Source organism: Amblyomma americanum, chromosome 5, assembly GCF_052857255.1.
Source record: "Amblyomma americanum isolate KBUSLIRL-KWMA chromosome 5, ASM5285725v1, whole genome shotgun sequence".
Lineage (NCBI taxonomy): Eukaryota > Metazoa > Arthropoda > Arachnida > Ixodida > Ixodidae > Amblyomma > Amblyomma americanum.
This window is the reverse complement of record NC_135501.1, coordinates 166885084-166900232: the sequence shown is the minus strand read 5'-3', so window position 1 is coordinate 166900232 and position 15149 is coordinate 166885084. Positions and strand designations below refer to the sequence as shown.

The 15149-nt window shown below is 43.6% G+C and overlaps 1 protein-coding gene across 2 annotated transcripts; it reads right to left on the bottom strand.

The window, feature by feature from the left end:
* Positions 1-2174: 2174 nt before the first annotated feature.
* LOC144132970 (uncharacterized) lies at positions 2175-9282 on the bottom strand. Of its 2 annotated transcripts, none has more exons than XM_077665738.1 (3): positions 9018-9282; positions 7429-7497; positions 2175-3368 (listed from the first exon to the last, which is right to left on the bottom strand). In XM_077665738.1, the coding sequence occupies exons 2-3, from the start codon at positions 7430-7432 to the stop codon at positions 2671-2673; spliced, it is 702 nt and encodes a 233-aa protein (XP_077521864.1). In that variant the 5' UTR covers positions 7433-7497; positions 9018-9282; the 3' UTR covers positions 2175-2670. The 2 variants fall into 2 exon arrangements, with proteins under 2 accessions (XP_077521864.1, XP_077521866.1); XM_077665740.1 differs by lacking the exon at positions 9018-9282 and adding an exon at positions 8428-8449.
* Positions 9283-15149: the final 5867 nt, after the last annotated feature.

The following is a 15149-nucleotide window of genomic DNA, read 5'->3' as shown; positions in this document are numbered from 1 at the left end:
TGCCAATGCAGGGGGCCTGTGGCTCTGTCAAGCTGGCTTCTGGCATCTTTTTCTGCAGGTCTCCTACATCATGTACAGTGACGTAAATAAAATTCTATTCTATTCTAAAAAAAAAAAAAAACGCGTGCTGTAGAAAGCTTCTCTCAGCTAAACCGGTGGATTGTTCGAGCCCAAATTTTACACAAAAATGACATTTGCTCGGCAGAATTGTTTCATACCACGTTTGTTTGAGGTACTTGCTAAAATCAATAAAAAAGTCTGCTATTTAATAAGCTGCTCTCCCAGCAGCTGCCCTGGTGAAGCGTTTTTCTTGCCGTTGCTTAATCTTTGGAACTAGCGGTCTGGGTGTCTGCGAACTCAATTCTTTTTCGGCGAGCCCTTTCTTTTTTAACACTCTACACATTAAAAATAATGTGAACATTGTTTGCACCGAGCTCATATTCCTTCTCACACATACAGCATACAATGCAGATGACCCCTTTTTTATGTCGTATGGTCATATGAACTCTCTTCCGTTAAACAAGAAAAGAAAACTGTTCTGCTGCGACTGGATTCAAGAACTGTTGGAATGTTTTTTCTTCAAAAGGAAAAAAAAATTAGCCAAGTTGAAATGTCGATCAACTAAAACAATTCAAAACAAAAATTAATGCATAGTTTAAACATACCGGGCTTCTTTTCCATTTCAAGGGTAAATTCTCAAACCATGTACTCTTGTCTCCCTGCTCAGTGATAAGTAGCCAGAGGCAAAGTTTTTTTTTCATTTATTTTTTGCATGGCACAGCCCCCAAAAAATCATCCTAACCTTTTTATTTTACCTTGAAAGCTGCTCCAGTAGGTAGTTACATTTTAGCTTTGAAAATGCGAGTCATGGTTTTGATGATCTGAAGTACTAGAAAAGAAACCAGCTTCAAATTTCCGTTCCATGTTTTCTTCAGAGCTTTGATTTAGGGGAAGGTGGCGATCTATGGCTTTACAGAAACATGAGGGAACCAGACAAGTAGCACAGTAATGTTTTGTGCATTCCCTGTCATGCTGCAATTTTAAGAGCGTTAGCTCTTACTCATCACGCTTTTCGATTTCTTGGGGTCTGCTACCACCTCCCTTCAGCGTGAAATTTTTTTAGTCCGAGGAAATCAATATGGCAGCCCCCATAGTAAATCGATGTAGCAACCCAATTGGTGATTGACTGGTGACATCATTAGTATATCAAATTGGTGATTTATTGGTGACATTTCTTTTAAATCCAAGATGTCAGCCAATAATGGTAATTAATTGATGAAATCATTAATTAATCCAAGATGCCGGCTGATTTAGGCCGCCACATGACTATGACGTCACAATCGCAGATGGTGGCCATATTCGGTAGCCAATGATGTCAACATCCAATGTGATGGACAAAAGTGAGACCACATGAGTATGACATCATATTAATTCTAGTAAACCAAACAGCTAACGCTCGTTACTTCAACGTGTTCCAGACAGTGGCGGCAACATTTTTTGCAATACCATGTACCTGTAGCAGGTGTCTACCCATTTAAGATGATGTTATGCTAATAATACATACAGCCACTGATAGCTAGAATACACTTTTCTCATGTTCGTACTCATTACCTTGCAATTGTCAGCAGCTAGTTGGTGCTGTCTGCTTTTAACTGTCATTCTCGACATGTTCTTTGGTAACCAGGATTCTCCACTGATTAACAAAAAAAAAAAACTGGCATAAGCACTTACAGGAATAAAAGTGATGCGAGAAAGAATGAAATCAAGTCATATTTCAGTCAATCACTTCGTTAATTCTTGGGTCTTTATGGAACTAAAGGCATTCCAAGCAAATGACGTTACAGGAATTTCATTGCAGACATTATATTAAGAGACTTCATTTAATGAATGAATTTAAGTTATGGTAATTTCTGTTGAAGTATTTCAAGAAGACGACACCATATGTAAATAACGCCTGGTTGTCTTTTCCAGGTTATGTAATGGTGTTACGCTATGTCCCATGAGAACCCTCATCCCTTGTTTTTGTGCTAGGCTACGAGAAGTGATAGAAATTGAACTGTACATCAGAAAACTATACAACTTACAGCAGTATATTGAATGTGTCTCCTTTACTGTGCTGTGACTGTTTACTGTGACTGTCCAGCACACAGCCTTTGCTCAATCACTGGACAACGTAAAGCAACCACTCCTTTATTTCCAGAAAGCACTAACTCGGCTGAGTAAAAGCTTTAACACTATGCTGAGTATCAAAGAAAATACTAAAACACAAACACTGACAATCAAATGCAAAGAAAAAGCCCTTTACAACAATAGTATCAATAACTGTGAAAAAATAAATCTGTCCATGACAATACACATTATTTACTCTTAACCAGTATAAAAGTTAAAATTGTTCGCCCCAACAATTCCGTACATCTCGCACCCTTCATTTTCAACACGACCCCACAAAACACACAAGAATCAGGGCCTCAACAAAATGCACCCCCGCCTAAAAAAAAAAAAACTTAAAGAGGGAAAAAAAGAACAAAAATTGTACAGTCAAACTGGCAAATCCACACAGTCTAAAAAACTGCCAGCAGGTGTTCCAGTGCACGCTGGCAGAACAAACTACAAGCTTCAGAGAACAGTGCGTGCCTTTAGGCGACAATTCTGTAGACAAAATTCCAACCGCTAGTTGCATGCAAATGCCCCGAAGCAAAAGCGGCAATACGGTGGTTTGGCATGCTTGTGATTTTTTACATGTGAGCTTAAGCTTGACTTGCGTGAGAAGACCATGGGACACAGGTGGCATTGGAACGGCTTCTCGCCTGTGTGGGTGCGAACATGATTTCTCAGGACAGCCTTCGTTACAAAGCACTTGTTGCAATGAATGCACTGATACGGCTTCTCGCCTGTGTGGGTACGAACGTGTACATTCAGAGAGGACTTCCGCATGAAGGTTTTGCTGCAATAAGTGCACTGGTATGGCTTCTCCCCCGTGTGACTTCGAAGGTGCTCTGCCAGAAGGGGCCTCTGCGTGAAGCTCTGAGTGCAATGAATGCAATGGTAGGGCTTTTCGCCTGTGTGCGTCCGGATGTGGATCTTCAGGGTCTCACTCCTTGCGAAGCGCTTGTGACAATGACTGCAGCGGTACGGCTTTTCGCCAGTATGAATGCGGAGGTGGTCAGTCAAGTTGCCTTTCCATGAGAACCCCCTACCACAATACTTGCACACATAGGGCTTCTCTTCGGTGTCGATCAAAAGGTGAAGCATGACTTCGGTATGATTATCAGCATCATAGCCACACTCGGAACGCACAAACTGCCGCTCTCCTGCTTGCGGTTCTTCGTGAGGGGATGAGTCACGGCTGCGACAAGTGGTGTCCGATCCTGCACAGTGCAAGCATGTTTCATAAAACATGCTCTCTATGCATATTTCATATTTTCTAAAAACACCACATATACAAGAGCTGCATCACGTCTCAAACGCTAATGAAACATGAAGCAGCTTTTAATACGATAACTATAGAGACCCCATTCATGGGTTTTCTTGCAATAGCATTAGAGGTGCCGTTCGAGTTTTCTCATGAACGAGACCTCTAATGCAATCTTATTTCAAGCAGCTTCCCCATTCATTAGTTTTTGAGATGAGCAGCATAACATCTCGAGAGCTAATAAATGGAGAGGCTGCTTTTAATGCGACAGCATTAGAGGTCCCGCTCATGAGTTTTCTCACGAAAAGGATCTCTGATACCCCATTCATTAGCTCTAGAGATGTGATGCAACTGTCATGTATGTACCGTTTTTAGAAAATATAGGGGAGGTGGAAAACTGCCATCATGGCCTGTGGCAAGGAAATTATTTTAAATAAACGCAATGCAACTGCCACCAGCCCATCATGGCATTGCACATCATTGGTCAAGAAATAAGAATTATTTCTCTCCCGAAGAATTATCCATGCAAAAATGAGCCTACAGGGAGCTTGGGTATAGCAACCTGGGTCTCACAAGCCCCACTGGTGGCTGCATTTGAAAGAGCCACTTGCCGGGGCATTGGCGAATAGCTTAACTGCAACGCCACTGCACCAGTAGTGGTAAAAGGGCTACCCGTGATCTATGAATCTGTGAACGAGAAGGAGCACTTGTGCAGCAGGGATTTCTAATGCAATTGCATTATACTCTTAAGAGCAGGCCACAATCAGCTTATCATCACAAAACCATGGTTGAAAATATAACCGAATCAAGAGTTAGTCCCAGCGACAGTGCAACTTCCAGTCACCACCGTTGACAAAAAATGTGCGTGCAGCATAACAGCCTAGCGGGCATATCATAGCTTCATACTGCCATCAAAAACTAAGGAACACAACAGATGTTATCTGCACTCTAATACTTTCATTCTCTCTTACCACATGTAATGATGCCTGTAAGAGTGTTGTAGTATACAAATAACTTGCACTCCAAAGGCACCTATCGACGTAAGCAATATTCCAGGATGCTGTGTGAAAACACGCTACCTAATAAATGAACAATGCCAGGGACCCCGGATAAGATGAACAATTAAGACTATTTAGGGTGGTTCCCCCATAGGATGCAATGTAAAAAAAATCTGCTTAAGACAAACTGTCTCACGCATGATTTGGTTAAGACGAATTTTCGCAGCGAACGCGAACCCTGGTGGCCCCATGCAAAGGCACTCGCAACATGTGTGCGTGGCACTGTCGAGGAAAGTAAAAATATATAAACGCTTCCACGCAGAAAAAGCACCCTGACAAGATAGCCTCTGCGCAACTTCACATTGCTGTGAGGAGTAGCTGTCTTGCAGAGAAACACACTTTCTTGCCGATGTAGTAAGGGTAGGGCACCTTCGCTCCTTCCTGTGCGCGGCGCAGAGATGCCAGATTTTGGAATCATGTGCGCGTCAGGTACCATCAGCGGACTAAACAGCGTGTGGGGGTGGAGTAGACCTGCTTTTCAAATTAGGGATTAAACAGTTGGGAGCTGGATTTATAACTGACACATCATCACAATACGCATTATCGCAGCACAGAGATAGCGAGATGTCAGAACCTCATGGGCACTGCCTGTGGTGGACGGAAAGGCACATGGCTGCTCGTAGTTACTAATAGCTACACTGCGGAAGAAACAAGATGAGAGATGCACAGCCACCCAGCTGGGAACCTTCAGTACACTCAAGAGCCTCAAAACAGTTGCGAAAAAACAAACAAAAACAAATAGCAGTGGCGGCAAAAGAGACTGAGAAAACCTGACCAACGCTATTTTTAAGTAGGTCAATGTGACTTACTTTTATGATCTCAATGTTTAGCCCACTTCGTGCATAGTGCCATACATGACATGCATAATGTGTGTACATATCTTTTTCAGGGGAAATTTCTGGTCCTTTCAGTTTGGCTTAAAGAAAGTCTACTGTATTCCAGGATGTTAGGTAAAAAGGTACTACTTAATAAATTAACAGAAAATGTCCACATTAAGTGTTGTGTCAGCAGAGCCTCATTAGTAGTATACTTTTTTTGCCGTGGTTGCTGGCGACAGATGACTTAATTATAAACGAGTGCGACGGATTGCGCACCACTGGCATACAGACCAGCATTGCATCATATGAGGGGAACACAGGCTGGAAAAGCAACAGGAGAATGAAGAACTGATACAACCAGCAGGCACAGCTGAAATAAAAGCACCGGAATAAAAATCAGAGGAGCAAAGGTCACAAGAGGCACTAAAGGAAGAGGTAGCCGAAATGAGGTTAGCGAAGCAGGCAGAGCTGCGACCAACAGAGGTGTACACAGACAAGGCGAACTCTTTGGACGCTACCATAGTAAAATAGGCAGAAGACAAGCCCACACAGATCCCTCTTGAGAATAGAGACTGCACAGATCACAGAGCAAGTGAGAAGAGATGACGACTGGAAAGCAGTCTGAACAATGTCAAACGTGTGTGAGTGCACAGGGCTATCAAGCAGTAAAAAACTGCAACTAGAATAAAATGAAGGCCACGGCAGCTGCAACAGTCACAGCCAATATCGCTGAACCTCCTTAAAGCCAGGACCAGCGATCGAGAATCATCCCAATGTGAACAAAAAAAATATGGTGCCCTTTTATGCATAGGGATGAGAGCGCCCTTCAATGAAAAGCACAATCCTTTATGCGACCTAATAGAACAGATTCATGCAGTTCAGAATGAAGAAAGAGGCCACACTTCAGGAAGTGGGGGTGGTGGATGTAGCAGCTGTCTTGCAGAGCACTCCAGAGGTCATAGTTGTTATTAATGAAGGCATCAAAGATGTACACAAGGGTGTGTCAACAGCCGACTCTCAGCAGGTGCACAGCACAAAAATGGCTACATGGCCGGAACGAAAAAACAGAACCGGTTCTGATCTGGGCAGTGCCAGAAATGTGAGCTTCAAAGTTAAACAGTGCTCACCCACTGCCAATGTAAAGAATGGAATGACATGATATGTGTCAGTGCAGAACTAGGACTACAGGAGGAGTTGATGAACATGCACGGGGTGCTAGACGGTGAACAAGAGGGCATCCATTGTAGTGCAGGGGCTGTAGAGATGCTGGATCTGTTACTGGGACAAGAGCAGTGTGCTTTTGATTTTTTAAGCTTCACCAACACATAGGCCCCCAGCTATAGCATGAAAACCAACCAAACAAGGCAGCCCTATTTATGAAGGCATAAGGAGAACTTTTTGCAGCAAACTGTAAGAACACCCCATCAGCCAAAGAATGCAAGGAGGTAACCACAGGGCAGCAGCCAACTGAAGTCTCCACTGTGCGAGTGGGGGCGTAGAGTGTGTGGGTAAAGCAGAGAGGACGCAGTCTGCCAAGACAGACACGACATGAGGCGCAGTCGTGAAACAGACTGCAGCAAGTACAGGCCACTTCCAAGGACACCACAATGCAAGAAGCAGAGCAGGAGTTAACAGGTGTTCTGTACAACTTTTCATGGCAGCCGCTGGAAGCAAAAAAAGGAGGAACTAGTCCATATCTTCGAGAACGGTGACGTTGCTGGAACATGGTTTGTAGAAACCCACTTATACAGAGTAGAATACCATGTTGGCAATATGCACAACTGCACATTAGGAATACTTCAAGGTGTAGTTGCAAGGAAGCTGAAGGTGAAATGGCATCAAAGTAATTGTGTGAACAAGAGTGGGACTAACCTGTTCAGATAAGGGAAGGGCAGAAAGTTAGGTGGGCGGATGAGATTAAGAAGTTTGCGGGGATACGGTGGCCCAAGCTGGCAAAGGACAGAGTTAATTGGAAAGACATGGGAGAGACCTTTGCCCTGTAGTGGGCATAGTCAGGCTGATGATGATGCAAATGTTAAAAAGAAAAAAAAAGACAGTTTTGTTGCAACAGTGCATAAAATGGAAGCGCACAACAGAAAATTCTCAGACAATTTTGAAGAAAATGGTAAAAATGGCTTGCCCATGACTAATCAGAAGATGGGAGCAGCGGAGGAACGCTCATCCAAAGACTAAGATGACAGCCGTCAACCTGAAAAACAACAAATGAAAAAAAAAACTACATCAGCGCTGACAGAATTTCTTTCATCCCTTCTCATGAATTCTTTTTTTTTCACTTTTTCTGCACAAACACTGATCGCAGCTAACAGAGCGAGGTTGCTCAGTGCAACAGCTTAATGAAAACAACTGAAAAAGCAGCACAACAGACGAGGGCAAAGGAATGAACAAAACAAGTGCATACTGCCTTAGGGCCCTCATGTTGTCCATTCCTGTGTTTTTGTCTGTTCCGCTGTTTTTTTCCATTCCTGCAATTGAACCAACTAGCCCATACTGCAACTCTCAACCAGAATAGAAATGCAATAAAGGAGAGACTAAAAGCTGTGTTTGCTGAATAGTTCTGCTAGATCTGACAGATCTGGACACTAAAAAATAAGAAAAAGGGTTGATTCTAGTGCTTTCTAAAAGAATTCAGTTACATGGCGAGTACAGACAAGTTTCCAGGGACTGCATTCACAGGAAGACGGTTCATGCTTGAAAAAAAAAAAAAAGGCTACTTTCTTCATTACTACATACCAGATGCATGCAAACCCCAAACTCTTACCACTAACAAAACTACAAAGAGCATCAAAAAGGAAGAAGTCATCTCTCACTTTCAAATGCAGACCATACAGTATATGCAAAATGTCTGCCTTGTCTTCCTCGCACTTGTTATCGAGAAGAACTATTTAAAGTTTGGTCACAATCAACACAACTATAACTTCATGATGGAAGAGCATTGGAAAACAGCCAGAAGATTATTGCATCAGGATGATACTGGGATTTTGCAAACAAGTAGCTTTCACAATGCAGTCTTCCCACTGACAATATCCCATCTTAACAAAACTGTAAGTTGAAAGCTGGATTATGAGAAACACATCCTCTACAAATCTGAGCCCCAGCATCAACCAGATTGATTACATACCCAAAATTCACGTATTCATAGCATTAAAATTGTGAGCATAAGACACACACACACACGCACGCACGCACGCACGCGCGCGCGCGCGCGCACGCACACACACAACAAAACGGGACTGATCACAGGATAGATGAAAATGAAAGCAGAAACGCTCAACCTAAGGTAATTTGCCATTTGTACCTGATTCTGTTCATGGTTTTATGGGTCCTAAAGCGACCCACGCTATGAGGGATGCCGTGTTGGAGAGTTACGAATAGTTTCGCCCATTGGGGTTAACCATCACACAGCACACGGGATTCTAGCATTTCGCCTCCATCTAAATGCGACCGCCGCGACCGGGATCGAACCCGCGTCGTTCAGGTCGGAAACCGAGCACCATGACCACTGAGCCATCATTACAAGTGAGATGTGCCAAACACCACGAACAAGAGAGCACACCACAAAGGACCATCATGAAAGACCAGCTTTCAGTCGCTCACTAGCGATAACCTGTGCCCAGCAAACACAGCAGCTAAACCTCCGGTAATTGTGTCTCGGGGAGCATGCGTTGGACACCTCCCGCCGCGAATGCGGATACTGAACCGGGGCGATACCTTTTAGAGCTGCAACTTCCATAAACGAGCGCACGACGAAAGCACGACGAAGCAGCCGCTGTACACAACGGCTGATCATGCCCATCCACGTGCTGCTGATCTGATGCTGTTGCGACTGTTCCCCTTTGTAGCAGGGGATCACAGCATACTGGATCGGGCCGTTAAGAATTGAAAAGAAATCAGAAATACAAGAATAAATGAGTCTGGGGTTTCAGTTCTCAATACGGCACTTCGTGTTTCCGCCACTAGAGAGTAAGCATCATCATCATCAGCCGTTTTTTTTCCAAACCTGCCGCCGCGAACAGTGGCGCTAGTGTTCACCCCACCACCCCACCTTATAAAAGATATATATAAAGGTAACAGAGTGCTCACAAAATGGGGAAAAAAAATGTATCGGGGCCTGTAGAGATACAGCGGGGGCTTAGGCAAGGATGTCTTCTGTCTCCTTTGTTGTTCATGTTGTGTCAGCAAGGGTTGGAGACCAAGCTAGAGAGGAGAGGACAAGGCTTCAACCTTTCTTTTTGCAAGCAAGGGGAATGGATTAAACAGCAATTACCGGGACTAATAAATGGGTATGATATAGCGCTAATGGCTGACAAGGGAAACTTGCATAAGTTGATAGACATGTGTGGTACAGAGGGAGATAGATTAGGTTTCAAGTTTAGTAAGGAAAAATCTGCAGTCATGATATTTAATGAGGGCGGCGAGCATAGAATACAGGAGTTCACGCGAAAAGTAGTGGATGAGTACAAGTATCTTGGGGTGTGGATAAATAATAGCATTGAGTATCTTAGAGAGCATGAAAAATATGTAATTAATAAAGCTAGTAGGAATGCAGATGTCATGAAAAATAGGGCACTGTGGAATTACAATAGGTATGAAGTGGTAAGAAGAATCTGGAAGGGGGTGATGGTTCCTAGCCTGACTTTCGGTAATGCGGTCCTGTGCATGAGGCCAGATGTTCAAGCAAGGTTAGAAATTAAACAATGTGGCGTAGGGAGGCTGGCTTTGGGAGCACATGGCAATACACCAAATCAGGGGGTACAGGGTGATATGGGATGGGCGTCGTTCGAGAACAGAGAAGCTAGCAGTAAGATAGCATTTGAGAAGCGATTGGGAAAAATGGGGGAAAAGCAGTGGGCTAGGAAAGTTTTCAGACACCTGTACATAAGGAATGTTGACGCGAAATGGAGAAAGCGAACTAGAAAATTGACAAGCAAATATCTGGGCAGCAGTGAGGGGGCAAATCAGCAATTATCGGTTAAGAAAAAGGTTAAAGAAACAGAGAGGGCTCTGTGGAAAACAAGGATGCTGACGAAATCGGCACTGGGAACATACAGGATGTTTAAGCAGGAAATTGCCAAATAAAATATCTATGATAATTGTATAGGGGATCTTGCCTCAAACAACAAAGAGCTTCGAAGCTCTTTGTTGTTTGAGGCCAGGACAAGAGACATATAGAGTCAGGCACCACGAGATAGACACGTTGTGCGTTGCATGAGGAGAGGAGGAGGAAACGGCTGAACACTTGATATTTTTCTGTAGAGGGCTTCACCTACAGTGCAAAGCAGCGGGGCTGATTTATCCAAGGCATTGAGGTTTAAGGACAGTGAAGGGAAAGTATATGGAATTTAAGCGGGTAGAAGTAACCAAGCGAAGGTTATTTGATTGGTGGCTAAAATCAAGACAAGAGTAAAATTTCATAAGTCATGGCTAGGTGGCTTAAGCCACCGCCCGATTTAAAGGGTTCGGCCTTACCCATCCACCCATCCATCTATTCAACCTACCCCCCCACCCCGTGCCCGGCCGCACGCATGGGCAGCAAGCATTTTCGGCGAGAGCACGGAACGGAAACGCACGTGCGCGAAACAGTCGATTAGCTGAGTGCTTGCATGGTGATCTGTTGGTGTGGCTAGATCTCGATTACCAGATTCAAGGAGACACGCAAATTCAAGGAGACACGATCTCGCCAATGTTATTCACCGCCTGATTACAGGAGGTATTCCGAGCCATGAATTGGGAACAGTTGGGAATAAGAGTAAATGGAGATACCTAAATAATCTGCGATTCGCTGATGACATTGCCTTGCTGACTCACTCAGGAGGTGAACTGCAAATCATGATCAATGAGTTAGGCAGAGCAGAATGCTGGGTCTAAAAATTAACATGCAGAAAACCAAGGTAATGTTCAACAGTCTAGCAAGGGAACAGTACTTCACAATTGGCAGCGAGAGCTCGGAAGTTGTAAAGGAATACGTCTACTTAGGGCAGGAGCTGATCCGGATCATGAGAGGGAGATAACTAGAAGGATAAGAATGGGGTGGAGTGCATATGGCAGGTTCTCTCAGATCATGAGTGGCAGTTTAACAATTTCCCTCAAGAGAAAAGTGCACAACAGCTGTATCTTACCGGTACTCACCTACGGGGCAGAGACGTGGAGGCTAACGAAAAGAGTTCAGCTTAAGTTAAGGACAACGCAGCGAGCCGTGGAAAGAAAAATGATAGCTGTAACGTTAAGAGACCGGAAGCGGGCAGAGTGGGTGATGGAACAAACACGGGTTAATGACATCCTAGTCGAAATCAAGAGAAAGAAATGGGCTTGGGCAGGGCATGTGATGCGAAGGCAAGATAACCGCTGGTCCGTAAGGGTAACGGAGTGGATTTCAAGAGAAAGTAAGTGTAGCAGGGGGCAGCAGAAGGTTAGGTGGGCGGATGAAATTAAGAAGTTTGCAGGCAAAGGGTGGATGCAGCTGGCGAAGGACAGGGTTAATTGGAGAGACATGGGAAAGGCCTTTGCCCTGCAGTGGGTGTAGTAAGGCTGATGATGATGACATATTGATAAGTTCACGTGCGCTCTACACCTGGGGTACGAGGATGCTCGGAGCTGAGCTTTTGGGTGTAGATCTCGGCCAAAACTGAAAGCCCTTCTTCCTGTGGTTCCACATGGTGAAATTGAAGAAACACGACATGCCGCTTGCCCCCTCCGTAGTTTAGCCTGATAAAATTCTTCACATGGGTAATATGCGGCTGTGCAAAGTAGTTTGCAGGTCCGCTTCGTCATGGCTGAAGTTGCAGTAACAGCACTAAATTTTGCGAAGTGCGGGTCTCTTAGTGCTCACCTTGCAGCACCCACTTCTGTAGAAAAGCACCTTATTAGGAGATTTTCTCTTAGCTTCTGTCAACAGTTGTGTTAAGGAAGAAAAGATTGAGTCATTGACATTCTCAGAATTGAAGTGCCTACTGAATTTCGCAGCCTCTGCCTAGGTACAAATTCCCATTTACTTCGTAGATGTTTAGAAGCCACCAAAACCGGCTTTTAGGAGGCTAACGAAACTAACTTGCTCTAGCATGCATGCAGATACGGTTAAAGAAGCCCGAAAAACGAGTTTTTAAGCTTCCATAACAGAACACAGCGTTCCCTCAGTATATCGGCTCCCTGAGAGTTTGCACAGCAAGGAAGTCACAACGAGATGAGCAGCCGTTCGCCAACACGTCTTTAACGTGCTTGGCTAAAGTTACGGTTTTATATGGTACTGAATCGTCATGTTTCATTAATGCACAAGAGATCAAGGCGCAAACGACGTTTTGTATTCCTTAAATACATTTGTGTACACCCGCCAGCCACCGTCCGCTGTGCTCCTCTGAGTAGCAGACGACGCACACATCCTAAAGCGACCGCAGCGCCACGGCCTAGGCGCCAATCGTGTGGGTCCGTGCCGCTTCCTGGCGCGGAGTGGCTGTTCTCCAACTGTCCTTATCTAAGAACGTTGACCTATGGGGACAAATGATAGTGATGTGACACTGAAGCTGGGTGTACGTGTGTGTTAAGTTGCGCTCATCGTAATCCGATGGACACAACCTTTCCTTGCTGACATTTTTTTTTTCCACTGAAGATTAGTGAATGGATTTGATTACAAGCGGATAGAGTGAAGTGCAGTTCTCAGTGTTTTTAAAGGGGCCCTGGAGCACCTTGTGAGGAGAGTACATACTTGCGCCTTTTTCACACTTTTTCATACTTGTGCCCACCTTCGTTTCACACTTCCACGTATGTTGTTTAAGAGATGGCTATCAGTTAGGTTCTTTCAGGCGTCATGCGGGTACCATGGTTGTGGCTAGACAGCCACGTAGCTCCGGTGGGTCAGAAAGCTCCGCCGCCTCAGGAAATTCATGTGCGCATCGGCAGCTGGCAATGGGGCCAATTGGGCGGGGCCGGCGGAGGAGTTCCGGCCTTACAGCTTATAAAAAGTGACGAGAAGAGACAGAAAAGCGCGAAAATACTGAAATTTAAATTCTGATTACAGATTACTCAGCTTCTAACAAACTCATTCAAAAAGTTCTTGCTGGAAGATATTCATTAAGCGGCACCCTTTTACACCCCAGCCATACCGCTACTTTATTTAGAGCTCCTTTCACAGCCTCTCTCAAGCCTTCTTAACTGAACGTTAATGGGTAGTGCGGTTGTCCTCTCCTGTTTTTAGTTTGCGGTTTTTGTTAGTAAGTTTGTCATCATTCTTTTTTCTGTCCTTCTCTCGTATGACATGAGTTAGGTTGGAAAGATGCCTTGCAAAGCATCAACTACAACCACACGATTGTTTTTTTTCTGAAGCAAACACTGCAAACTGCAATATAGCCTTGAATGTGGGTTAGGCGACGGCGAGGAGCCTAGGCCTTCTAGCGATCCCCTTCTTTTTTGAGAGCGGAACCGAAAAAATTACGAGGGCACTGATGCATGCTTCAGTGGAGAAATGCGAAAGCATTGCATTTGTTGCAGCTGCTATGCCTGACTACTACACGACTTCAGCAATTTCCAGTTACAACATACTAAGACATTTCGTTATATCCGGTCTTGTTCGTTATATCCAATTTGTGGTTAGGACACACTACCACACATTTTAATACGGAAATTGGTTTTTGAGGAAAGGAAAGGGCGCAGTAACACTCTCATCTCGACATCTCAGTGGACACCTCAACTGCACCTTAAGGGAAAAGGTAAAAGTCTCTCAAAACATGCATTTTGTTTATACATTTGTTTCTACATTTTATAGGTACAGCATATCATGCAGAAGCAGGTCCCGAAGTCAAAGACTTAATGGGACCTCCTAATCAGATACATCGCATAAAACATTTAACAGCTTACGACAGGTCAGATGAATATGTGAAATTGATTATATACATATGGGATACAACAAGCAGACACATGGGAGAGAAATAAAAGCTATTACAAAGGACCACCGAAACATATACAGAACTATTCAAGCTAATATCATACTGAATTATAATGAAGCTTAGGAGGCTGTGCAAAATGCATGTAGGAAGGAAACAAATAATCACAATGAGGGTGCGTATGTCATCGGTCCGAATACCTGCCGCAAGCTAGCCTCCAACTTGACTTAAACATGTAAACTATATGCAAAGAGATGCTATGACACCACCCGAAATGCTGTACGACCAGTGGTTGTTCAAAATTTTGGTGCGAATGTGCTGCCACCACTTTGAGGTTAACCAGTGATGGCATCGCTGGGATTTCATCTACACCTGCGGTATCTGTTGCTGAAACTAGCGTGGTCGTTTCGGTAGACACGGTTTTGCGCCGTGAGCCTGTTTAAGTCATTCCTCTCAAATTCATGAATTTGATTAATTACCGATTATTGTGTGGAGCAATTCACCAATTTAATTAACTGTTTAGATCAATTAATACTTTATGTGCTTGAATTGAAGCAAATTAAACAGTAATAAAGTAATTTGCAAATTACACTAAATTGTTAATTTGCCAGGTAAATTGGCTAGTCCCACCAATTAATTACTTTACATAATTATCCATTTAAACATTTCAGTAGCTTAATTATTAATCCATGCGATACATAATTATTCAAACTGCTTATTGAATGAACTATTTAAGTTTTCAATCATTTTGATTAAATTACCAATGTGTAAAGTAACTCACAAACTGAACTGATTAACTTGGCAATTGCCTAATTAATCATTTTGATATCTTAATTGAATTTAGTTCTTTAACTAATACACCAACTCGCTTTTAATTACAAATTGGTGAAGTAATTACTTTGTCCAATTAATTACCCATTTAATTAATTTTGGTGACTCATAAATTCATGCAAATTTTATTTAGTCGATT